The 27,521-nt window shown below is 42.5% G+C and overlaps 1 protein-coding gene and 1 long non-coding RNA gene across 2 annotated transcripts in view; one reads left to right on the top strand and one right to left on the bottom strand.

The window, feature by feature from the left end:
- The window catches only part of CRADD (CASP2 and RIPK1 domain containing adaptor with death domain), a 173,279-nt gene extending 147,507 nt beyond the window's left edge, over positions 1-25,772 (bottom strand). The window contains exons 1-2 of the mRNA XM_007085622.3: positions 25,352-25,772; positions 24,950-25,253 (exon numbers count right to left, since the gene is read on the bottom strand). Of these exons, the coding sequence (XP_007085684.2) occupies positions 24,950-25,253; positions 25,352-25,459 (412 nt within the window). The 5' untranslated portion in view covers positions 25,460-25,772. The remainder of the gene's footprint in view (positions 1-24,949; positions 25,254-25,351) is intronic.
- Positions 383-18,946, top strand: LOC122240426. Its single transcript, XR_006220165.1, has 4 exons — positions 383-768; positions 5,161-5,266; positions 6,873-7,056; positions 14,645-18,946. It is a non-coding gene; the product is annotated as an uncharacterized LOC122240426 (long non-coding RNA).
- Positions 25,773-27,521: the final 1,749 nt, after the last annotated feature.

The following is a 27,521-nucleotide window of genomic DNA, read 5'->3' as shown; positions in this document are numbered from 1 at the left end:
ACCTACATGGTGCTCAATAAATCTTTTTGGAAGGTGATAACGATGATGTAATCCCTTGAAGTCCTTTCCAGCTGTAAGATCTATGTTTCCTTTGAACTCTTTTGACAAACTAGTTTGCGCTATGACTCAGAGGACTGACATCTTTCTAGATATTTTGAGATTACAGTCATCCATTAAATGACTGAGATGAATCACATCAGAGTTTTTATTTAAATGAAGGTTGTACCACTTGGAATGGGATCCTCTTAAGTGGAACTACTATTAGTATTTGTACTTTAAACCATTTGAACCTCAGTAGAGGCATATATTGCTATTAAGTAAATGCTATCCTGATGTGATCCCAACACCTGCCATTAAAGATGGCCTCGAATTCTTTGCTGCTTCTCCTAATGAAAGGTGGAGGATAATTCCCCTCACCTGGAGTCTGGGTTGGTCTTAGCGACTTATCTGACCAATAAAATGTAGAATTAGTGTTCCGGAACTGATGGGGCTAGGTCACAAAAAGCCTTGAGCCTTAAAGTTTCCACCCACACCTTTTGGAGACACTCCCTCTGGAAACCCAGCTGCCATGCTGTAACTCAAGCACAATGGAGAGACAATATGTCAGTGCTCAAACCAACAGCCACAGCAAAGTCCCCTGCCAAGAGCCAGCATCAACAGTCGACCACCCCAGCCCAGACACAGGAGTAAAGAAGCCATCCTAGAAGTGGATCCTCCAGCCCCAGCCACTTCAACTGACATCCTATGGATCAGAGACAAACCACACAGGTAAGTCTTCTCTAAGTTCTTAACCCACACACCAAAATGGTTCTTTGAATCTGCCATGTTTGAGGGCAGTCTGTTATACAATAGTTTTTTTTTTTTAATTAAAAAAAAAAAAAACATAGAACATCACTACTCACAAAAGTGCCTGTCCCCCAATCATTTATAAAAATGACAGATACACACAGTCCAAGATTTGTCCTATGTCCAATGAACTGCTCTTCCCAGAGATTTAACCCATAGGCATAGGGAAGACAAATGAGGTGATTTTGAATGAGTACTCTGAATCAATCTCACTACTAAAATTGCAGGCCAACAAAAGTCACCTGAAATGCATCCAATGTAAAAGCCACAGCATCCATTTGGTTATACAGGTCACAGAATTATGCTATTGACCAAATTATACATATTTTCACTCAGTCACCCAACAGGTAAGAAAACAACTTAGAGTTGACCCTTGAACAATATGGGTTTGAACTACGTGGATCCACTTACACATGGGTTTTTTTCAGTAAATACAGTACAGTATGGCAAATGTATTTTCTCTTCCTTGTGATTTTCTTAATAATACTTTCTTTTCTCTAGCTTACCTTATTGTAAGAACACAGTGAATAGTAAATAAAAATACAAAATATGTGTTAATTGACTGTTTATGTGATTGGTAAGGCTTCCGGTCGACGATAGGCTATTTGTAGGTAAATTTGGAGAAGTCAAAAGTTACTTGCGGATTTTGACTGCGCAGAGGGTCAGCACCACTTAACCGTCATGTTGTTCAAGGATCAACTGTATTATACTATTTAAAAACATGGGTGGGACTTAAAACAGAAATTAAATGCACAATTCTATCATGCAAATAAAAAGATCCAACTGCTAGACAATGATTACATGCAATACTAGGAATCTGTGAAAATTATTCTCAGACGCTACCAGAATGGAAAACACTCAACTGCAATGGTCCCTCTCTTTTAGAACATCCTTTTGTTTGTGCAAAGAAGTTCTATTATGAAAACAAAAGCTCCTCAAAATGGGCAGGCATTTTTAGCCCCATCAGTATGAATATCACTTTTCCCCAACAATAGTCATTTCAGACCCTGCACGTGAGAGGCTTCTGGGAAAGCAGCCTGCTCATTTTATACCCTCCTCCTCTTCCTTCCCCCACTACCTTCTTCAAGTCATGTTTGGTTCTTCAAAACACACACACACAACACAATACAGAACCATTATGTGGTGCCAAGGGCAGGGAGGAGGGGTAAGATGAAGAGAACAAATTTTGGTAGTAAATGCTTTAGAGCATCAATGTTTCACATAAACTACTACCTCGTAGTATGTCTAATCATATTCCACCACGGTTTTCATAATATGAATTCACACTCACCACTGGTATGCCATTTTTAAAAATCAACAGAAGAAAATAAGTTCTCAAGAAAACCCCCTACAAGCGAGAGGCATAGCAATGTGAAAATGGCAAAATGCTTTTAACAGAAAACATCACCTTCCAGATTTATAAGCATGTGTGTTTGCTTGAAAAATAATTCATTATCAATAACAACAATAAAATCATAACAAAAGGAACCAAATGTCAACATTTATATCACTAGCAGCTACGTGGGTACATGCATTTTTCAAAAGAGAACTCCAGAATTTAATTAGAGAAAAATGTATTAACCTCTGATAAAAATACTTAATGAAAGACTAATGACTTCCTTCACACAGAAACCATTCCTTCAGCAGCAGTAAATCATTAGGTCAGCAAAACACATGTCTAAAAACACATGTATTTATATTCCTACACTGCATTGTATTTCTAAAACTGCTTAAAAGGCACGAGTAGCTAGTAACACCATCAAAGCACACACAGTGACGTTTTGGTTACGTGGCTCTCCCTATCAATAAAATGAAAGTTAAACAGGAATTTAAGAAATGTAGCAGAGGACATAAATCATGCTCTTTTCATTTCAGTGAGAACATTAGCAGCTCTGTGTCTTCCAGCCTCGGGAGCCATTACTTATATGTGAAATTCAAAAGAAGAGGAAGGCGTTTAAGCCAATAATGAAAGCAAGTTTGGCTAAATGTCAAACCACATGATACTAAGTTTCTTGCACCTTATTTATTACCAAGAAAGCTAAAACCTGCTCAATGGTCTTCTCTAATGCCAAAGCACCACTGATGGGGGAAATGAATATATGTCAAATTTACCTCTTCAAATCACTAATGTGGCCTGACATGTTCAGGCAGACAGGAGCCTGTCACCAAGGTATAGAGGATTTACATTTTCCACCTCAAATGGCCCTAACTCAGAAATAGACCTGTTATTAATACACGGGTACACAAAAGGGAACGTATAGTACCTAGGAATTGAATCATAATGCATTCCTCAGAGTCCCAAATACAGAAAAATTTAATAATCTGAAACATCAGATTATTTCATTCAGTCAAGTAATTTTTTTGGTTTCATGAATCTCTGTGATTACCTGGTCCATTGATGGACCACTTATGGTCCAATGATGGCTACTCAAAAAATAATGGGCAGGCACTGCCCTAGGGGGCAGGGGCTGTCCTGGGCCCTGGGGATACAGGGTAGCAGCCCCACTTCTCAAGGAGCTTCCAGTCTATGGAAGGGTAACTCACTGGTCAAGTAAAAACAAATTCAATCAAGTACAGGGATAGATTCCGATGGTGTTGAAAGCTCCAGAGGAGACAAAATAGGATCACACGATAGAAGGTGACGGACGAGGGCTCTAATTTGGACTGCCCAGGGAGGCCTCGCTGAAGAGGCCTGACACCTAAATTACCAGAGGAGCTAATCATGACAGGAAAAGTAGGAGCAGGGCACACCGGAGGAAGGAACAAGCTAGAACAAAGGCCTCGGCAGAAACTGCCCTGGGCACCAGGAGAAGCTGCTAGTTGACCTGTGTGGCTGGAGCACGGTGAGGGACAACAGCAGATGTGACTGGAGCAGCCTTCCGACCACAAGGGCCTCATGGGCTCCCATACGGGTTCAGACTCCATTTCAGTACAATGGAAAACCACCGGAGGAGGGTTTGCTCAGAGGAGTTGCACACTGCTGTGTGGAAAATGGATGTACTCCCGTACATGTGGAAGCCACTGTAATTATCCTGGCAAGGGAAGAAGATAAGTAGACAGATCTGAAGAACATTTTAGAAGGTTGGGTAATGGAACAGATGTTGGGGAGGAGGGTTAGTACGGGAAAAGATGAAAGCAAGGATGATGATTCCCAGGTTTTCAGCTGGAACCATGGGAAATCAATATTTCTGTCCGGGTTAGGTCCCTCATTCCTTCTCCAGTTGGACAGCTGGAATTAGAACCTGACCTTCTACTTCCTAATCCAGAAGTCTTTTAATTAAGAGTATTAAATTGAGATTTCCACATTAAATAATATCCAGTTTTTCTCTTTTGCTATTATTAATTATTCACACAAAGGCTCAGAATAATTTCAAGGTAAGTGTGCATTAAAAATCAAAAACATACACAAATCAACATGTGATAGAATTTCATAGAGCGAACATGCACACACACACACGCACACACACACACACACACACACACACACACACACGAAGTACATGTTAAAACTATCCCAGTACGGTCTATATTTAAGTTAATAGTACCAATGTCAGTATCCTGGTTTTGACAATGTATTATGGTTGTATATAAGATATTTTTGGTTGGTGGGAACTGAGTGAAAGATACCTGAGAACTCTCTGCACTACTTCTGGAACCTCTTGTCTTAAATTATTTCAAAGTAAAAAGTCATTAAAAAAAAAAATCTTGTCTAAGGACACAGAAGCAGTGGGAAACAGCCAATATCTAAGTCTAGATCACCTGATTTCTCGTTCTTTTGAGTGTACCATATTTTTTATTCAAAACTTCTTTGAATTAGGGGCGCCTGGGTGGCTCAGTCGGTTGAGCAAACCAACTTCAGCTCAGGTCATGATCTCGCCGTTTTTGAGTTCGAGCCCCGCGTCAGGCTCTGTGCTGACAGCTCAGAGCCTGGAACCTGCTTCAGATTCTATGTCCCTCTCCCTCTGCCCCTCCCCTGCTCACGCTCTCTCTCTCTGTCCTTCAATAATAAATAAACGTTAAAAAAAAATTTTTTTTAAACTTCTTTGAATTAAAAGAGCCTTAAGATAAAAAAAAAAAAAGCAATACCTGATTGGCATCTGTTTTCTTGCTTTCTAAAGAGAAACTGCCTTTTTGCCCCTTTTGAAGGCAAAAAGAATCTTTGGTTGTGTTCACTTCTGCCAAGAACATGGGCAGCATGCAGTCAGCAGCCTTGGAGGCAAAATCTACATTTGGCTGGTCTATAGTAGGTGCAAAGAAACACTCATTCTAAAAACAATTAAAATGTCAGTTTTGTGTCTGTTTTCATTTCCCAAGTGAACTGAACAAAATAACCTAAACGATGGAAGCCACTGGTGAAACGAATCCGGATGGAGCTTATCAAATGTGAATGGCCCAGAGTGTGGAAAACCAGTGCCCTCAGGTGGGTGATTTTCTCTCATTTTTCCAGGGCCACTGCTCTCTCAAGAACTATCAACAGTGCCAAAAGACCAACAGCTGTGCCCCATTCACAGGCTCACCACAGCACCTACAAGGTGAATTTTCCCGGAAAAAGTTGCAGGGGTTGGTTTGGTTGTTCGTTTTGTACAGGGTAGAGAAAGGATGGAAAAAATGGAGATACAGTTTCCAGGTGGTGGCACAGCGTGACCCTGAAAACCAGGTTGAGATACTTCCCTCTCACAAGGGAAACTGCAAGGTTGAGGGTCATGCCAAGCAGAGCCACAGTCAGTTACCACCCGGGACATGGGATTCTAGGTTTTCCCCCAAAGCCTATCGCTATCAGACCTAACAGCACCGACCTAAAGCCAACTTAAGTTAAAATGAGAAACGGAATGAAAATCTCTGTTTCTGCTAAAATCTAGGGAAACCTGGAAGGTATGGGGCAGATAAGTCAGCCCCAGAAGGTGGCAGATGGAGTGATGTTCTCTCTCCCTAGGCCAGTTTCCTCACGTTCAAGGCTCGACCTCCGCCCCCAAGCCCAAACATTAAGATTATCCATCAGCTCATCTCTCTCTTACCTGCCTCTCTCTTTTTCTAAACACATCAATTCTTCATTTGAGCCAAACAATCTATTTGCTATCCTTCCCCTCACAGAATCCACTCATTCAAGGACCTACTTTGTAAAAAGGGCAGGTATAGAATTCAGAAAGTGAAATGACACTGACAATACTAAAGGCAAGAGGAGGAGCTGGGGAAAGGTCATTCCATTTGCAACATGATAGGTTTAATGTTCCAGCAAAACATCTTGGGAAGGTATCTTGGAGAAAGCACTCAGCATCTACTCTGGACTGGCTTCTCCCCTAGTAATCATGACTACCTTCCCCCCCGACCCAGAGCTGCCCTAGAAGCATTCCGTACTTTACCCTTCTTCCCACTGAGATTGCTCAGTCATGCTTCATGCTCTGGTGCCACTCTATTCTCTGTACGCCACTGTTAAATGTCCAGAAATTCACATGCATGTCACCCCTCTATTGCCATAAAGACTACAAACTCCTTGAAGGACCTTCTAGTTCTGATGTAATCACTTTGACGCCTTTTAGAGCCCACAGCACTTTGTGAACACTCAAAATGTATTGTTAACAAATGCCTCAGGGGATTGAGAAACCTCATACAGCCACACTTCTGAATAACAGACAGAAATAGCACAATGGCTGTCTCAGGGAATGGGAAGAAATTTCTTAACCTTGCTTGGCATTACTTGTCAAGAGGTTTGAATTTCAGTGGTAAATGATTTCCTTCAAAGGAGGTGAAAACAGAGACAAGATAGGGGGTTGTAAAAAATACACTAAATACGTGACAGATGAGAACAAAAGCCAAATCCTCATGACGGCAAACCTTGCTTAACTCTTTTTGTGGTTAGTACCCAAATGCTAACATTATCTCATCACCCCAATACTTCATTTTGAGACTAAACCATGAGTAAGTATATGGGATAAGCTGAAATTAAATCCTCGTGTGAATGTGCAGAGTACAAAGGAGTTTTATCTGTTTGGTTTACCTAATTCTTTTTCTCTTATGTACAATTTTAGAAATGAAAGAAAAGGTTCAATGGCCCTGGTATGATGAATCGCTTCTGGCAAAATTTAATTCTAAAGAAATGGCAAAGATAATAACATACTTTCACAGAAAAAGTTTGTCCTGAAGAAGGGCCTCTCCCCTTTTGACTCTCAAAACAATTTTAGAACCAAGCATTAGCTTTAATCCAGCACTCTGGTAAGCACAAAGAAAAGAAAGGTAAACAAAACTGATTCCTGTCATGCAAAGCTATTTTCTGTCCCTTCTAACTCTTTATACGAAGTGTGGGGCAGACCTTCTCTGTAAAGGCCCAAATAGTAAATATTTTCTGGACCTTCTAGGCCAAAAACTCTCTATTGCAACTACAGAACTCTGCTGGTATAGTGCGAAAGCAGACACAGACAACATATGGACAAATAAGAATGGCTGTGTTCCAATAAAACTTTATTTATAGACGCTAAAATTTGAATCTCCTATAATTTTCATATGTCATGAAATATTCTTTTGTTTTGTTTTTGTTTCAACCCTTTGAAAAGGTAAAGACCACTCTTAGCTCACAGGACACACAAAAGCAGGTAGTGGACTGGATATGGACCACAGGGACATGGCCATAGTTTGCCAACCCCTGCTTTATACCAAAGGCAAGGTGGCAGCAAAAAGTCAAAATTAGCTTGGAAACTTCAGCTTACTTCTAAAAGAAGGTTGTTGGGGAAGGAAGAGGAACAGAAGGTGAATAGAGAAGGAAGAGGGGATGCCCATGAGAAACCAGGAAACTGAAGCCTAAGGGAGGAGAAACCCACGTAAAAGGGGTGAAAGCTTGGGGCTGTGGGAGGAGGGTAGAAAAAAGGAAGCAGGAGGCCAAGTTTCTAGGGCATCTGTGGGAAATGAAGGGATGAAAGGGAAGTCAGCTAATGAGTAGCCCAGGGGAGGGGCTGTAGATTAAACTGTGAGAAAGCTGAACATCATAAAAATGCAGATTAACCAAGCAGCCCAGAATTTAAGAACTGAGGCTACTATGTGTACAAAATTACTCTCTTAGCAGGCAAGGACAATTCTCCTTACAAGTCTGTTGGGTTACGTGCCTGTTGGAGACGGTGATTTTCGTTTTGCTTTTATCTTATGCAATTGCTCCTAGGAATATCAGTTCAAGAAGGCCAATTGTGAAAGCCTCAAGTCTTCAGTCTTAGAATTTCCCTCATCCTTTTTTTTTTTTTTTTTTTTTTGAGAGCGAGAGAGAGTGAGTGGGGGAGAAGGGCAGAGGGAGAGAGAGAGAGAGAATGAGAATCTTAAAGCAGGCTCCACATTCAGCATGGAACCCAACATGGGGCTTCATCCCATGACCCTGGGATCATGACCTGAGCCAAATCAAGAGTTGGACACTCAACCGACTGAGCCACCCAGGCACCCAAGAATTTCCTTCATCTTTAAAATGATTTGGCCCTGGGAAGAGATGGGCTTCAGGGGCTCTAACTGCTGCACCCACTCCTATACCTAATCTGTACCTCTATGAGACAAATTTTCACCAGTGAGAAGGTAAAAAACACACTCATATGTGAGATTTCATTGTTACAACAGTTAAAAATAAAGCTGATAAAATGGTTTAATAACCAGACAGGTTAAAAACTGCAATGCACAGAGACGAGAACAAAATGCTTTAAGTTTTATAAAATGAATGGTTAAAGGCTGGCACCCAGCAAACATTCAATAGCAACCTTTAAGAAATGCCAAAGAGTCAATTTCATGGAGGATCAAGAACCAAGGGGTTATTATCTATTGGCTACTGAGGAAGACTGACAAATAAGATAAAGTTAAAAAAGTGATAATAGTGTCATGGGCTGAACTGTGCCTCCCCAAAAGCCGTATGTTAAAGCCCTAACCTTACCCAGTGCTTGGGAATGCAACTGTATTTGGAGTCTTTAAGAAAGTAATTAAGTTAGAATGAGGCCATTAGGGTGACCCTAACCCAATATGAGTAGTATCCTTGTAAGAGAAGGAAATTAGGACACATGGAGACACACACACACACACACACACACACACACACACACACACACAGGGGAGACCATCTGAAGAGGCAGCAGGAGGGCCACCATCTGCAGGCCAATGGGGCCTCAGAAGAAACCAAACCTGCTGACAACTTAACCTGTGACTTTTCAGCCTCTGGGACTGTTAGAAAATAAATTTGGGTTGTTTAAACCACCTAGTCTGGCTACTTTATTATGGCAACACAAACAAACTAATATAAACAGTTATGACACCTAGCGATTAAGAGGAAGGTGAGGGGAGCAAATAAGGCTACCACAGATTCATACACTCAACCAACATTTATTGGTCCCAATAAGTATTTCTGCAATGTGCTAGGTTCTGAGTCTACAAGGGTGAAAAACTGAGTTCTTGCCTTCGATGAACTCACAGTCTACTTGAGGACAAAATTTCCTAACATAGTACGGATGTGCCATAACAGAAATATTCCCATGACACTTTGGAAACACAGAAGAGGGGTTTCTCAGTCAGCCATGAAAGGGGTGCACAAAGCTTCAAGAACAAGGTAACGTCTGGGCTAAGGGCTTTCAAAAAACCAAACAACGACAACAACAACAACATTACTTCCTTCTGGTTGTTTGAATAGGAATATATTTTCGAAGTGGAGAAAATAAATATCACTGAGGAAGAGGAAGTGTGATGTGAGCGATGGGAGGTCCTCCTTTGGCCATGTGGAGTTAAGGTGGAGGACTGAAGTGCAGCTGGCTATTCGGCCAGGAGACAGGGATTTGGAAGAGGTCACTTTGAGGTGGTCATCAAGCCAGGAGTGCAGATGGGCTCTGCCCTAGGAGAAGGTTGCTGGGAAAGGAAGCTGAGCCTCCAGCCAGGGAGAAGATAAGAATTTAACACATCTCCAGAGAAGCGAAGCATTTAAGAGGCAAGTAGGGCAAGGAGAAGCTGAGAAATAATAAATGGAGGGGCAGGAGGAAAAACAACACCGAGGAAGGGGGCAACACGAAGAATGAAAGAGAGAGCGGCCCCCATGTCAGATGTTGCCAAGACAGCAAGTGGCAACCTGAAAAATGCCAATGGACTTAACCAAAAGTCCCTGGTGACCTCTGTGAAAACAGCTACAAGGAGCAGAAGTGCAATGGCCACAGATTGAGAAGTGAATCACTGTGTTCAGATGGGAGGGCATTCATGAAAACTCAAGGAAATAAAAGCCGCCTGAGTCATCTTCTGGGGCTGGTAAGAGAGGAGGAGATGGACGACACAGAGGCAGTTGCAACAATAATGCTGGGGGTTGAGGCTGGGGGGGGGGGCGGTTTGCGGAGGGGACTCTCGTTCTGTTCTTCCAGTCTTCTGGGGGCTGCTTGAAGAGAGTGGAAAGGAAAGAAGTGAGGCAAAGGAGAAAAATGGCATTTATTGACTACCTGTGAGGCACTCGCTGACATGAAAAACACTACCTCCATTAACACAGCACTTTTTGTTTTGAAAGATTCATTCATATACCCTCTCATTTAACCTCAACAACTACTCTCAGGGAAGAATACCGGCAGCTCTGTCTTACACATGAAGAAATTAACATTTAGAGGAAAAAAATAAAAACAAAGTAATCTACCTGACCTCACAGAGCAGATAAAGGTAGAAGCAGGACTTCATCCAGAGCCTAGACCCAGTATCTCCAAACGCTCACCCAGCATTTTCACAGAACGAAATGCTCATGGCTCTGGGCTGGGTCTCAGCTTCCTCCTATGGAAAATGGGAACGATAATAGCCTGTACCTCACACTATTAATAAATGTAAGGCACCTAAGGGGCTGGCTCACGGAAAGTGCTCGATAAATGTGAGCCACTGTCAGCTTACATTCAAGGAGCAGAGCGTGTACACAGAACTTACACACCACGTGTCCATTCTCGGTGAGCAGGAAGAGCTGTCCAAACCAGAAATCCAGGAATCACGCCGGAATCCTCTTTCTCCTTCAGCCCACAGTTCAACCAGGCAATGAGTCCTTCTAACCCCGTGCTTCTCAACCTTCGTGTCGTCACTGCCTCTCTAAGAAGACGTCCCTAATAGCGTCGCTCCCATGAAATTTTAACAGCATGGATAACTGCTTAGCTGTTTATGTACTGTGGCCCTTTTGAATCTGAATATCTGAGGATTTTTTTTTTTTTTACACCATTTCCCCCAACCAATTTTCACCTTGGGAAAAGATCCCCTTGGGACCACCGCCCCCCCCACCCACCCCATGAAGAACACATCTAATAATCCTCCTTCCTAAATCTCTCTCAGCCCATCCCCTTCTTCTCTATCCTCAATGCCAGTAACTAGTCCTCACCATTTTTCATCTAGATTGTTCCAACAGCTTCCTAACTGGGCTTCTTACCCCTGTTTTGCCCAGCTTCCCATCCATATGTCACCAGAGTAGGCTTTCTAAATGCAAGTCTGTTCGTGTCAATCCCTCTCTCAAATTTCATCACGTTGTGCTCCATCACGGATTGAACCTTTACATGGCACTCAAGGCCCCTGTCGAGCAGCACTGGGCCTGAGCCTCCAGCCTTAGCTGCCATCACACCACCCCATCCCATCCCTAGACACTAGGTGCATACAACGTAAAGCCATTGCCTCCATGCCTCGGCACTTTCTGTTACCTCTGCCTAGAATGCCCTTCCCCTCTGCCTTCTTGTGAACTCCTACTTACCTTCAACACTCAACTATACACGCTCTCTAAAGCCTTCCCCAGTTCGGTCTTACCACAGGCTAGGTGGAGCCATCCCGTCCCTTGCACATACCTCTCTGGGTCACAACTCTTCAGTTACCTCTAATGGTAATAGTGACAACTAACATTCACTGAATGTTAAATAGATGCCAGACTCTATTCTAAGCCGTTTACACGTATCATCTCATTTATTTGGAGCAACCCGAGCGCAGGAATTATACTTTATTAATTCCGTATCTAACCTTCCGTATTCCCAGCCAACAGTAGAAATTCAATAAATGCTCGCTGAAGTAATGCAGGAAGCAAAGCTTTGGAGATGCTCAGATCTGCTCTTTCCTCTGACTTATACAGCCCCTCCTACAATGATTTATAGTGTTTACTCTGATAATAAGGAGAGGGATGAGATATGATTATTCCGCCAAAGGTTTTAACAGTTTCTTTGAAATATACTCCGTGATTTAGTGAAAACAGTCATTAGGAATGCCTTTCCAAGTGCAAAGGGGAAAAAAAATCTCATCTACCATCCAGAACACTCACATATTTACAAATCTAGTCAATGTGAGGGATATAAATAGATCTTAAAAATGCCACAGGCAAGAACTTAATCACCTATAGTGGAGCAGCTTGAGAAAAACAATGAAGAGAAAAGATTTAGAAACATAATATTTAAAAACATACAAACAGGAGACCTAGAAAAAAAATCAGGTTATATAATATCCTAGTGAAACACTTTGAAATAGAATACTCATAGAAAGATAAACAGAAAAATACTTGAAACAACAGAGTGAAGAATATTCCTCATAGTTCCTTAAGGGTAACTGGAGAAGGTCATTTAAGTCCAGCGCACCCCACCCCCACCCTCTGCTAACTGAAATGAAACAGCTAGTGACTAGCCTCAAGGATAATTTAACAGACTACGTCAAATTGATTCCGAAAGTTTTACTCTCTGGAGAAAAAAAAGTATATATATTTTTACACACACACACACACACACACACACACATAATCTTCTTTTATTCTTTAGTTGGCATCACAAGAAATTCCAGATTTAAGTGTTAGTATCAAGTAAATAATAACGTTCTGGAAATGACTGCAGTTGAGAAAAGAGAGCGCTTCTAAAACAATGTCCTAGAGTAAAAACCCAAATACTGCATTTCACTACTCATTTGTTATAAACCGTGATTATCTCTGGGCAATAAGATTATGGATGACTTCCATTTTTTTGGTATCTTTCTAGAGCCTTTGCTTTTTAAGCAACAAATTGCCTTTATATTTGGGGGGGAAAAAAGAGCTATTTTCACTTTTTAAAACATTTTTTTTGTGTGAAACTAATAAGAACATTTGTTATTAATTTACAAGTCGCTTTCACGTATGGCAGCTACATTTCCATTTATGATAACAAATATACATACTTTAAGTCACTACATCTGGTAAGTGCAGTAAGGCCCCAAAATGATTTGACATACCTCCCAAGAAAATGTGAGGTTTCTATTTTGACTCTTTGAATCTGGCCTCTAGGACAGCTGAACCAAAGAATGCAGTGAGAGTTAACACTATGCCAGCATCTGGGCCCAGGCCTTAAGAAACTGGCAGTTTTCACTTCCTGTCTCCTGAAACTCAACTACCATACTGTGAGGAAACCCCAGCCACCTGCAGAAAGGCCTATGTGGAGAGGAACCAACAGGCAGCACCAATTTGCCAGAAATATGAGTGACACATCTGGAAAATGGCTCCTCCTGCCCCGGTTAAGCCACTCCAACCGACACCAGCTAGAGCAGAAATGAGCTGCCCCTTCTGAGCCCTGCCCAAATTGCACATGCATGTAAAAACAAATCACTGTTCAGGATCCCAGGGTCGCGGGATCGCGCCCCATGTCAGGATCCACTCTGAATGTGGAGCCTACTTAAGATATCCTCTCTCTCTCCCTCTCTCTCTCTCTCTCTCTCTCTCAAATTAAAAAAAAAAAAAATCATGGAAAAAAATAAACAACTGTTATTTTAAGCCATCATGTTTTGAAGCAGCTTGTTACACAATAAAATATAACTAGAATACCATATTATATTTTGCCTCTACCTTTCCCCAGTTATAATTTAAACTCTTTGAGGGTATGATTCCATCTTTACATCCATCTTCGTAGTCATTCCTTCGTTCATTTGATAAACATGTGAGGACTAATGTGTATCCAGCACTATGCTAGACAGGTTATGCAGGTACAGAGATAAAAACAGTCTCTGCCTTAGATATGATTAGTCTGTATCTTCAGAGACAAACAAAAATAGACAATGATAGCCGTAACACAGCCTTTGCTGAATAGCCAGCAATGGTAGACAGTCAATAAATGTTGGCTAAATAAACGAATGACTAAATCAGGTTCTTAGAACTACTTTGGGAATTATATACTCTCATCATTTTATAGATGAGATGCACCAGTTAGCAATGTATTACTTCTTAGTTTTAAATTCGCCCTCTTTGCCCTGCTTCATGACCCTGGGGCTGGACCCTGGGAACATTTGGCCTTTGCCAGATGGTGTAGTGTTCGTTTCCATCAAAAGAGGGCACTGGAGGGACACTGAAAGCCCATAGCAGAGGCAGGGGCTTTTCCTTCGGGTTTGGGATGCTTTATTCCCTCCCACCCCCAAAGTGTACTGCCAGTGGCATTTGGGAAACGCAAAGGTGCTTACTCTCCAGGGAATTTCTCTGCCACTCAGCAGACTGCAAAGGATCAACTCTGGCCCACCCACATGCTCTCCCAAGATTCTCAGCCAGGTGGGCTTACAGACCGGTCCAGCCAGTTCACTGGCCACCAGTAGGCCTCCTATTCAAGTGGCAGTCACTCATCTCCAAAGGGGACTGAAACTCAGCCTTGGGGGTGGCGAGGGGCCTCTTGCGAGCTCTTGGTGCCTTCATCCTGTGCTCTCCTTCAGCCCTGGAAAAAATAGCTCCTTCCATCTGCTATTCCTATATTCCTTAGAGACCTCTTTTACCCCTTCAGTAGTTAACCATAGTTAACCTTTTACTAGTTAATTATTCTTTATATTATATTTTCCTTGTTCAAATTACTGTATGGTTTTGTTTCCTGAATAGATCCAGACTGGCACAAAAAGGAATAAAAGGGCTCAACTACGAGGAGGCCTGAAAGAGGACAACTGCCCACAGCCCCATCAAAGGGCTGATTGAGAATAAAAAGAAATTGAAAGGGAAAAGATAAAGACTCAAGGAACAAAAACTGCCGTGTCAATCTCATTCAAAATCTTTATTTTTGTCTAATCACATTTCTTAGAAAATATTTTTTATCTTCTTTGGTATTTTTTTAACTTCTCATTTGATAAGCTATTTTTAAAAACACAATGAAAATGTTGGCTACTTGTGAGACTCAAGGGAAGAAAGGGTCAGAAAATAAAGAAGCTGTAGCAGGCCCAGGTCAGGTACTCTGAGACACGTGACATGGACCAGAACCAAGAACTGGCATTGGGGACAGAAGAGCCTAGCAATTAACAGCATGGACTGGAGGGCCAGACTATCGGTGTTCAAATCTCAGCTCTGCTACTACCAAGTTATGTGACCTTGGGCAATTCATCTAATACTTTCATTTGTAAAATGCAAGTAACAATAATAGTGCTGACCTCAAAGGATAAAGTGAGTTTATGTACGTAAAGCCCTGAGGCCAGAACCCAATCCAAATGCTCTTTCTACCACCTCTCTACTTCAACATTCTCAAATCTGTTTTTTTCCGAACATCTTCTCATTTTGGAAAGGTTTCAGAAGACCTACCTTGCTCTCAAAATTGTTCTCCTCCACTTTTCCTACTACCTCTGGCCTTCGACCTCAGCCTTGCTATACTAAGACTGAGATGTAGAACATTCTCCTTCCTTTAAAGGGCTTTCATTTTTTTCCAGGTCCACAACTATAGAATGGGTTCAATATAAAAACAATGGGAATGATATAGTATGGTGGACATGTCTTAACCAGCTTTCACCTCTTCCGTTTGGATCTGTCCCTTTCCCACTCCAGGTGACTCTGGTGTCCTAAACGAAGGGCTCAGGACTCAACCTAACCCAGTCAGTCCCTGAATCTTGAGAGACGGCAAGGTGGAGGGACTCAGAGGAGGAACACCAATGGCCAGAGATGCCCAGAGGTGCCTCATTCCCACCTTACTGGGCCCTGAAATTTTAGCAATTCTCTCAAAGTTGTGAATAATCCAGTATACGTCAGAGAAATTCCTATTTTTGCCTACGTTAGGGAGAGGTCTACTGCTTGAACCAAAGAGTTCACATACATGCTGTCAGAGTGACTTACATCTTTGAGTTTCCTCATCTGTACAGTGGGGGTCTCTGAGGTCCCTTCTGGCGCTAACCTTCCACGGTAGTTCGAACAATGGGGCAAGTCCCAGCAGACGTGCTCTACTGCCTCTGCAAGTCTCCTAACAACTTGGTCATTATCACTCAGCACCTTACACCTTATATACAAATGGTGGAACTGAGACGTGCTTTAAAAGTCTCGTATTTGGGTTATGAAACCACAAAGCTCTCCTTTGCCACTTACTACATCTCAGCAGTATTATTTTGGTAACAGCGTCACCACCCTCTCTGAGCATAAATAGAACATGAACATTTCCAGGAATTGTCAACTTGGCACTTCTTACAAGGAGTTAAGATTTCTTTTATAACATTAACAAAAATAAAGCCTAGGACTAAACTTCTTTTAGAGGTCACATTTCCTTCTCAATTAAAATTTACTGTTTGGAAAAGTACAATGTACCCTTTTTCCCCCCTCTGGGGGAAAAGTCCTCCAAAGAAGCATATACATATACTCCTTACTGTTCAAACTGAGCAACAAGTATAAACACAGCTGCCTATTAAAATTAAGCAAAGGCAAACATTCCTGCAGCTAGCTACAACAACGGCCTACAAGTTTGAACGACACCCGTAAAAATAGAAAGCTACCTTGCTAAGCATACGGTTAAACTCTGAGGTTGTGCCATCGGAAAAGCTGGTTATTAGAACTGATGGCTTTCGCCTTTCGATAGCAAGATTTAAGAGCTGCAAAAGTGGAACCTGATTCCAGTATCAGGAGAGCCAATATACCGTCTCCTAATCACAGCCAAGAAGATTTAGTCTTTTTTTACTCTCAAGGTAGCAAGCCGGGACAGGAGCAACCCAGGGGCTCTGTTCCTTGACGCCATGTGGCCTCACATTAGACCTCACCCCCCAAAAAAGAATAAAACAAGAGACGGGGGAGAGAGACATACCAGCCAGAATTTAGTCTTCTGACAATAGGCAGTAAAGAGAAAGAGAAGTCCCTCGGGCTGCACGCCTGGGAGTGACTGGAGTAGGGGAGGGAAGAACACTGGGGGCTGGCAAATGATGGGCTCTGGAGCAGCCACCGGTTGTCAGAATTAGGGGGGAGAGAAAAGCGTACCTTGAAAATGTGTTTTTATAGGCCATGAATTAGCAGGCTTTAAAGTGCCTGGATTCCAAATTTGGCCCTACTGGGTTGTATGACCCTGAGCACATGACTAAACATCTCCATGCAATAACAGTAATAATACCACCACCTGTCTCACCACGTTATTGCCAGAATTAAATGAATTAATAAATGCAAAGGACCTGGACCAGTTCCTGGCACAAAGTAAAGCTGCCAATAAATATTATGGTAGTTATTTCACTGGCTAAGCCATTCCCAGTACATCAAGCCTGTATATCCCCCCAGGGTTCTTCTAATGGATTTATATGTTGGCAGCAGAGTCACACCTGTGTAGGGTCTAAGGTTCTGGAACATTGTTGAGCAACACAGTTCAAGAAATTCAAAGAATTAAAAACACTTGTTTTTAATCAAAACAAAACTACGTATCCTTCTACATCTCCATTCCTACCACCTTTCCACCTCACCTCACCAGAAAACAAGAACAACTCTTCAAGCAAGCACACGACTTTGGGAAGTTCATACCTGGGGAACAAGTGACAAAGGAGCCACGCACCTAATCAGCTGGTCTGATTTCAAGGTTCTCAATCCTGGCTGCATTCCGCAATGACCTCACTGAGGCATTTGCGCATGTCCCTGTGCTTGCTTGGGTACACATGCATGGGTGTGCAAATGCATGTGTGAGTGTGTGTGTGTGTGTGTGTGTGTGTGTGTGTGTGTGTGTCTTACTACCACTGCCCAGATCACACCTCCATAGATTTTGGCACGAATTGGCTTGCGTCAGAGTCTAGGGATCAGTAATGTTTTAAAGCCAGGGCCGAGAAACAACAAGCTAAATCAACCACGATAGTCAATAGGGTGATTGATGTAGCCGAGTGGCCCATACATCCACAGGAGGGAGAAAAAAGTCACGGTGAGAATTTCTAAGAGAAAAGAACATAAAATCCATTTTTTAAAGTGAAATGGAAGCATCCTGCTGGGGAGAGGCCTGTCACATGTTTGCTATTCCTAGAAAGAGCTACAATTAGCTGCCAACAGATGCATTATTTCATCAGTCCCATAAATACTCGATAAAAGTCTTCCACTCTCCCTTTATGTCAGCCTTGCAGAAGCAGGGGGAGAAATCTGATAAAATGCAGTACTAAACTATCAAAATTTCCTTTTAAATGATTAAAATTAGCATTAATAAAAATAAAATATTTTAGCAAAATCTTATCCCAGTACACCTCTAAAAGCCCTTGAAATTTTTCCTCTTAAAACAAAAAGCATTACTATAATTTTTTAAAAGCTTATTTCAGTTATTAACACAACAGCATAATACAATTCCACTTGAAACCCAGTGGGGAGCCAAGAATAGCAAAAAAAATCCTAAATCAAGAGTTGGGAGTCCTGGATTCTAGTTCAACAATAAATTACATTAACTAGCTATGTAATCATGGGCAAGCTGACTTAATCTCCCTAGGCCTCAGCTTTCTCAGAGAAAAATTAGATGATCTATGAGTCCCTCCCAGCCTAAAATTCTGGAATACCAGAATATGTCTCCACCTTGCTGACTCTGGTACACTAGCAAATGAACATGTTTAGAACTTAGAAAAATTAAAATTCAGTCATTCTGGCAATTCTACTAATAAATTTAACCAATTCCCAGCCACTCTGCATAATCTGAATGAGAAAAACAATAAAGTGCCTTGAATATGGCACCATCTTCTATATGAACTATAGCTGGAGCCTTCCTTCCCCAACTCCACGACCAGGGGATGGTTTCTGCCCCAAACTCCTGTCTTGTTAAATAAGAAAATGTGTGGGAAGAATCTTTACAATTTTTTGCCACATCTTCAAACCATTATTTCATAGTATTTTTCTTCAAGTGACTCATTTTTACCTAAATAAAAGCTACGTATTTTTTAAAGTAACTTCACGGGACGCCTGGGTGGCTTCGTCAGTTAAACGTCCAACTCTTGATTTCGGCTCAGGTCATGATCTCACGGTTTGTGGGTTCGAGCCCCACGTTGGGCTCTGCACTGACAGTGCACAGCCTGCTTGGGGTTCTCTCTCTCCCTCTCTCTCTGCCCCTCCTCCTTTCACTCGCTCTCGTCTCAAAATAAATAAATAAACATTAAAAAAAATAAAAGTAAGGGGACACCAGGGTGGCTCAGTCAGTTAAGCCTCTGACTTCAGGTCAGATCATGATCGTAAGGTTTGTGGGTTCGGGCCCTGCCTCGGGTTCTGTGCCGACAGCTCAGAGCCTGGAGCCTGCTTCAGATTCTGTGTCTCCCTCTCCCTCTGCCTCTCCCCCACCTGTGCTCTGTCTCTCTCTCAAAAAAAATAAATAAATAAAATGTAAAAAAAAAAATAAAAGTAAGTTCATAGAAAACAGTTTTACTTGCCATAAATGGAAGGAGACCATGAGATTAATATAAGGGAAAAAAGGCAACACAACTCAAATCTAGCTAAATACTGTTGTCCACAGAAGGCTTTAGGCATAAGGACCTCTTTCTCGTTGTTAAAAAGAAAAACTGGCAAGTGTCAAGAGATATATTACAGCAAAGGGAGGCTTTCATTTGGATATCCTCAGGATTGAAACAGAAAGAAAAAGGAAATGACTCTCTCGCCATGAGATTCACTCCCATATCTGCACATCACCTAAAATCATTTTAAGAACTACCCAACATCATGGCTGTGCACGCATCTCACATTTGGGGAAGCACAACAACAAATGACCAAGACTGGGCCTTTGCTGACACGCAGCCTGACTCATCTCTCCGTGAGGGAGGTTATTATCCCAGACAGGCCTGGGCTCTAGCCACACTGTCACTGAGGGCTCCCACTGGAGCTCCTGCGCCTTTGTGGTCCCCTTTATCTGAAACGTTCTTCCTCTCGGTACCCACTCTGTTGCAGAATTCAGGTCTCTGCTCTGTGTCATCACAGCAGAGAGACTGTCTCTGACCACCCCGCACGGTCTGCAAAGCCCTCCCTCACCACACACACACACACACACACACACACACACACACACACAGCATCCCCTCATCTGCTTGTTGCCTATCCGTGTCAGAATACAGAATACAGTGAGCTCCAGAAGCATATGGGCTTTGTTTCCCATAATATCCTAGCACCTAATGTCAACACTCAATATTTGTTGAATGAACAGTGAATCCCCTCAGTTGATCTGGAGGTCCTTCACGTGACTTTATTTCCTAGCGCCTGGTATCTAGTTGGCCCTCAGGAAGGACATGATGGTCACGATGGGGCTCTCTGTAGACTCCGCCCTCACCACAGCGAAGGGTCTTACCGTGGATGCTGACCCACCACTCCCTCTCAAGCACACAGGATGCCATAAAGTGAACTCTACTCAGCCACACAAGTGTCTGGATAGACCACAAGCTGGAAAAACTGAGATCAACGCTGAACTTACATATGCAGAGTAGGGCTCGTTCATGGTAACGACCGGAGAATCCCAGGCTAGAAATTGTTCCAAAAAACCTACTACAATCCCTGAGATTTTTGCCATTATTGCTCAGTAACTTCAGATGCATCCAAGCATACATCTGAGAGCCAGAGTGTATCTTGAGAGGGTAGCCGATGTGCCTCTGCACGGTCATATTCCAAAAGGGACAGACAGAGCCCTGGAGCCCGTGGGTAGAGGAGAAACAGGCCCGTCCTGCGTCCTGCAGGGCAGGACGTGAGGGCGGCCACGGTGTCAGGGCATAGGGTCAGTGGCGGGGACCAGCTCAAACTCAAGCAAAGGAAGCAAATAGCCTCAGGAGGCTAGAGAGTTGAAGCAGCTGATGCTAACATATGAGGCACCGAGCTGTGTTCCAAGACTGCTGTTCTTCATCCTTGCCAGTGGCTAAGAGGACATAAAGCAGGAATCTAGCCTCCGGAGGAGGGGGGAGAAAAACACTCCCAAGTCTAACAGAAGACTGGAGTTAAAGGCAAAGTTGCCAGGCTGACTGTTAAGTGAGAATCACAGCAGAGACCTAGTCCCACAAACAGGGCCAACACCTTGGAACAGAGAGTCCCAGGGCGCAGGAGTCCCTCCCACCGTGACTTAGGCTAAGTCCTACCAGCTGGTGAGACTGGGGCTGCCCATAAACCTCCTTTCCAGATCCAGATTAGCTCAAGCACTAGAGACAGCTTGTCAGCAGACAGGGCCCATGAGCAGTAGGAAGCCAGGCAGGCGGGCACATGCTGTCTACATCCAGATTCAGCCCTGTTCTCATCTCCTAAAAGACCAGACAGGAGCCCAGGGAGGACTGCCAGCTGATCTACTGTCTACTGTGTGACCTTGGCTAGCAAGGGACACACTATGAAGTGTCCCTTCCACGGTGCCAAACTGGATTAAGTAATTTTATTGCCAGAAATCCTTTTTCAAAATATTAAGAGTCCTTACAAGGTGAGAAAAACACAAAATCAATTATCCATTAACATCTTAGACTTTTTTTTTTTAACAGAGATAGGAAAACCTATCATCTAGGCAGACTGAAGGAATCAAAGCTTTAAGGTATTTCTTCATGTTTCTGGATTTGATAAGGGTGGGATTTAAGAGACCAGAAGGGATTAAGATACAACTCGATTTTTCTCTAAAAAATTACACCCAGAATATAAATAAAAACCAACTAACTAGGATCAATCACCAAATAAGGCCTTCTGAGGCAGCTCAGAATTTACAGCGAAACACAGAAATTAAACAAGCAAAGGGAAAACCAGGATTCTTGGAGAAGACCAAAACAAAAATGCTTTTTAATCAAATGAAATCAGTTCTTTCTTGGAGAAGTTGCAGGCTCTTGGCCAAAGAGAAATAGGTATTTCAGCCCATTTGTTCTCAGGCCTCCTAAGAGGAGACCACCAAACCTACACAAATTAATTACTAACAACAAAGTGAGTAAAAGATCAGACGAGGTTAATGTATACACAGAATATATAAGCTCCACATTTTCCGACACTTTAATCCCTCAAAATTCAAAAAATGCCTTTACAAGATTTAAATGGACTCTTTAAGAGTTTATTAAAACTACTCTCTTACAACACTGGAAAAGCACAGGGTCCGGGGGAAGCAGACCTCTGGGTCCATCTGTGTTTTTGCGGGAACATGAAATTGAAGGCATCTCAACTCTGATACTCTTTCCAGGATTTAAAAATATATATATATATATTTTTTTTACATATAAAAAAAAGTGTGTGTGTGTGTGTATAGGTTTTCAATTAATTAAGTCCCAATTAACTATAGAATTAAAATATTGCCATCAACTTAATTAAACACTGAAAGTTTAAGGTCCCAAATAAGAGAAGGCTATTAACTAACAGCTCCTTTAAAATATATCATCTCTTCCATCTTTTACCCACCCACACACACTTTATATATTTTTTAAATTTATATCTTTATATATCTTGCTAAAACTTTTGGTATAGTGGACTTTCCATAACGTGTGGATATTAAAAGTGATTTTTATGAGAGGGAAAACTACAAAGTAAAGAAGGGAATGATAAATTCCAAATCTAGGATTTATCAGTAAGTGGGCTTTGGGGCTAAGCTAGGACTAGGAGGAGCATCCAGGGTCCTCAAAGGCAATGGTGATTTTTTTTAATTTTTTTTTAATGTTTATTTTTGAGAGAGAGAGAGAGAGAGAGAGAGAGAGACAGCGTGAGTGGGGGAGGGGCAGAGAGAGCGGGAAACACAGAATCCCAAGCAGGCTCCAGGCTCCAAGCTGTTGGCACAGAGCCCAACGCACAGGCTCGAACTCACTAACTGCAAGATCACGACCTGAGCCAAAGTCGGACGCTTAACTGAGCCACCCGGGCACCCTTGTTATATTTTTTTAAAAAACTGAGCAATGGGGAAGCAGGTGTTCTCTGTGCCGTTTTTCTCCACACCTTACTTATATTTTATAATCTTGCTTAAAATACTCAATAATTAACAAAAGTTATTTTAAAAGTGAGTTTATGTGATTAGCATTGTAGAAGATATAGAGAAATACATGTAAATCAAACTCTCCCTTCAAAACATTTTTCAATAGCTATGTTGCTCAACAAAAAGTAGGACAGTTAAGAGTATTCAATGTCTACAGTAGCCAACCTATCGTTCATTTGAACACTTCCACAGAATTAACAAATCGATATTATTTTTCACACAGACACATTCAATTTTTTCCTCACGTTAAACCGTTTCATTCTGCTTACTTTAAAAAAAAAAACTATCTTGCTCTCGGCTTCTGTGTAACTTTCACCATTTGGTAAAAATAAATCATAGTTTTTTTTTCTTGTTCTCTGAATAAATCTGAAGAAATGAAAATAGGGTCACACCTCTATGAACAACATACAACAGGACAATTTACATCACCTCACATCACTTACATCACCTCAAATGATTATAAAATTAAATTAAATATTTTGGTAGCAACAGCCTCTCAGTTTGCCTGTTTTGTTGTTTCCAACTGTTTAGTGCAAAGAGGAATCTCAAAGTCAAATACCAGGAAAAGACACTGGATACCCTATTTTTCTTCACGTGTCCCCAGTTCTATGTTATTTATTCTGTTTTCAGTAAAGTGGTAGATACGTCTTAGACACGTTAGCTTCAATTTGTTCACATACCTGGAGTATTTAATTTTGTAAGGACAGTCGAATTTGAGAATTCCTGCGGTCCTCAAAGGACAGCTATTTTCAGTATTTCAGAATGCCTAAAACATACATTTACCTATAATTTGGTCATGCTAGAAAATGAAAATATGTTTGCTTTTTCCACTAGGATTTAACCAAGCCCTCTTACATTAAGCGGTTATCTCATGCAGAGCAGATATTCAGACATATGCCATTAATAAAAATAGAAGAGGTAATCATGATTACTTAGTATGTGTGGTCTGAAAAATCATTCAAAATATGAGGTCCATGAACAAAAAACAAAAATAAAATATGAGGTCCATGGGGCAAAAATAATAAGATCGGTCTTTGATTCCTTATTTGTTTTTTAACCAGTTAGGTTGGTATGTTTAAAACTGCAACAACAAAGTCTGAGGACTACCGTCTCAGAGGAGTTCTACCACTGCTTTTAAAAACTAAAGAGAATGTTGACTTCCTGTTAAAAATTTGCAAGTCAACTTGAAACTACTTATTTTCTTTCTTTTTTAATTGATTTGTTTTTATTTTATTTATGTATAGATTTATTTATCTTTATTTTTATTTTTATTTTTTATTTTTATTTTTTTGCCAGTTCAGTTCTCTGCTCCTCCATCTTTGTAAAACAGTAAATGTCATGGAAGTGTTAGAGGGAAAGTGTTTCATAGCACATCTTCCTGCTACAAGCCATGCTAATAGCACCAGGACTGTTTCTCTTCTCCATAGCTTCCAACTTACCTTAAAATCGAAATGAGACCCTCTCCCAACTACTGACCCTCTAACATTAAATACTCCGGGTGTCTGAACAAAGCCAAACAAAAAAGAACGACTTTAAATCGTAACCTTTAAAAACTTACTTAAGCAGCTTTCCAAATAATCCCCTTTGGCCATGTAGGACAGCTTAGGGAACAGGTGCAAGGCGTGCCTTCCTAGAGGCTGTCTCCTCCTTCCCGAAGCTGACCTTTTCCAGCCAGCAGCTCTGGCACCCCACGAATCAGTTATCAGTGGGCCTAATGCCTGCTTTCCCATCTGCACTTTCCAAATGGCTCCCAATGCCAAGGGCTGAGATATGACCTGGCTCTCAGATGAGAACATGCCTCCCAAGTGACTTGCCAAGCTTCCCTGGAAGCATTTCTAAATGTATTCTCTGACCTCCCTTCCCACCCTCGCAATCATGGTTCATTCTTCCTTCCTTCCCTGCACTTCCTAATTCCACTTCCTCATCCTGTGCCTCCAATACCATGTGCCTTCAGTCCAAACTCCTTACCCACTCCCAGCCTAAAACCCCAACTTCACATCCAAAGGGCAGTTTCAACAATTTTGCAACTGAAATCAAATGATCTTTTTGAGGCCTACCTGCAGGCAGCTCAGTTATGGCTTCTTCCCTTGCCTTCTCCAGCTTCTCCCTAACCCAGGGAAATTCCTGCAGGGACTCTAGGAATGCATCAAATGCTTTAGGACCTCTGGAAGGTAGGATATCCAGCAGCAGCATTGTTTTCCGGAGGCCTGTGGCTTGAGCTTTGATTTCCTGAACATGGTTTTCCGTCAAGACTCCTTCCTGGTAAAGATACTGAAGAACCAGTCCCTCCACCAGGACCTCGGCACCCAGCTCCAGGCGAAGGGAGCGAAGCACCTGCTTGTCTCTAGCCTCCATCTCTCCCTGGGAAAAGACAGAATAACAGCTCAGATTACAGGACCGCTGACCAACCCCTAAAGACAGTGTCCTGCATGCAAGGCAAACTCCTTAAGGTCAGGTACCTCTTTGAATCTTAGCTGAGTGTCAGACCACGGTGTATAGTCCCTGGCTGTTAAGTCAAGGCAAATTAATTTTGAGCGTTTCCGAACATAACGAACAACCCTGAACATGAATCATCTTTTCTGTTTCTACTTTCCTCACAGTGGGGTCCTAGCTCGATTCCTTGCTTGATAAAAAGATTTGGAAAAACCTGGGTCCGAGACCCTGCTTTAAAAAAAAAAAAGCAACTTTGATCGGAGAATTACAGAGCAGCATTTCATTTTAACATACTTAAAAAGAAACAGTGGCTTTATTTTAACACTGCCTTCATCAGAGATGCCCAATACCAGAGTTAACTGCCAATACGCATGCAAGGTGCCCTTCTGACCATGGGCATTTGCTGAACCTGTACCACAATGGGAGTGAGCACCAGAGCCCAGTAGGTACCAGTGAGTCTAAGGTTCTTTTCCCAAAAAAAAAAAAAAAAAAAAAAAAAAAAAAAAGCCCTGTACACCATCACCTTCAAGAAAAATATTGTGTATGCCCAGCCTATGATAAACCTTACATATGGTCACAGACTCCACCCCTTCCCTCTAAGAATTCCGAATCCCTATGACTACACTGCCAGGACCACACACGCATGGGACATTTAATGGGGATCTTCTTTTTCTCTACAAGAAAAAAATGTCCACACGCCACTCCTGGTCAGTAGCCGTGCACGATTTAAAGGCCACTGCCCGTGAACTCCAGGGCGCCGGTGCGGAAGCCGTGGATGTAAAGAAGCGGCGGGGATGGGGGAGGGGAGGACGCGGCACATGGGGCTTCCAGGCACCCACAGAAAGTACCACCGGCCGGTGACCCGACCCCACCCCGTCGAGTAGCCCTCGGTGAAGTCTGAGAGGTGGCAGGTGAGGGGGAGGGTGTGCACTTTTGGCTGCCAGAGCGTATTTGGAACTTTTATTCCCTGCCTCGCCAGCTGAAATCCTGTTGTATTACGAACGGGAAGAACTATGAGAGATTCTCGGGGCAACCTGACAAGCTAAAACGAGGGTGCTGGGAATGAACTTCACAGCGGACAGAAGCGGGAGCGGCCCCGGCACCCCCCACCGCCACCCCAACCCGGTCGGGCTCGGAAACGCCGCCAACAAGTTACGTGGGCGGGGGAGCCAAGCAGTGCCCAGGCCGCAGACACCACAGTGCGGGGCCTTCGAGAAAAAAATGGATACGGGTTTCTGGTTTCCTGTTACTTACGTCTGCAAACACGTATATTGAAAGGAAAAAAAAAAAAAAAAAAAAACGCAACCGGAATCCAGACTGTTAGGGAACCTGTACCATAAGCACCATCTTTGTTGCAGGCGAAAGCCCTGAACAGGAAGTGGTATCGCCATCTTTGTTGAGGGCAAACACAGGAAGCGCTGTGAGCATTTTTATTGGGGGACCCAAGCGTCAGATTGAAGCCTTTTTCGCCATGTTTGCTGTGGGTAAACAATACAGCCTCTTGAGATGGAAAAATAGTAGCATCATTTAGCGGGTTATCTAAGGAAAGGAGTAATTGGATAATTGCATTTTAGTCCTAGAACTCCACCAGGGCCTTGCACACAATTCGCGTACCTTGTCAGGGAAGGCTTCCATGACCATTCTATTTTAAATTGCAACATTGGGGCCCCCGGGTGGTTTAGTGGTTAAGCAGCAGACTGTTGATTTGAGCTCAGATCAAGATCTCAGGGTTGGTAGGATCCAGCCCCTCATCGGTGCCTGCATTAACAGCGCGAAGCCTGCTTGGAATTCTCTCTTCCTCTCTCTCTGCCCCTACCGGGCTCACATTCTTTTCTCTCAAAATAAACAAACATTTAAAATTGCAACATTCATCTCCTGCACTCCCCATCTCTTTTTTTATTTAAAAAAAAATTTTTTTAACATTTATTTATTTTTGAGAGAGAGAGAGAGACAGAGCATGAACGGGGGAGGAGCAGAGAGAGAGGGAGACACAGAATCAGAAGCAGGCTCCAGGCTCTGAGCCATCGGCCCAGAGCCCGAAGTGGGGCTGGAACTCACGGACCTCGAGATCGCGAGATCGTGACCTGAGCTGAAGTCGGACGCTCAACCGACTGAGCCACCCAGGCGCCCCTGCACTCCCCATCTCTATTCCAACTTTGTTTTTATCTGTAGCACGTATTACTATCTTATTAAAAC

The sequence above is a fragment of the Panthera tigris genome, chromosome B4 (genome assembly GCF_018350195.1).
Source record: "Panthera tigris isolate Pti1 chromosome B4, P.tigris_Pti1_mat1.1, whole genome shotgun sequence".
In the NCBI taxonomy this organism is placed as follows: domain Eukaryota; kingdom Metazoa; phylum Chordata; class Mammalia; order Carnivora; family Felidae; genus Panthera; species Panthera tigris.
The sequence above is the reverse complement of the archived record's forward strand: the minus strand, read 5'-3'. Positions and strand labels throughout refer to the sequence as shown.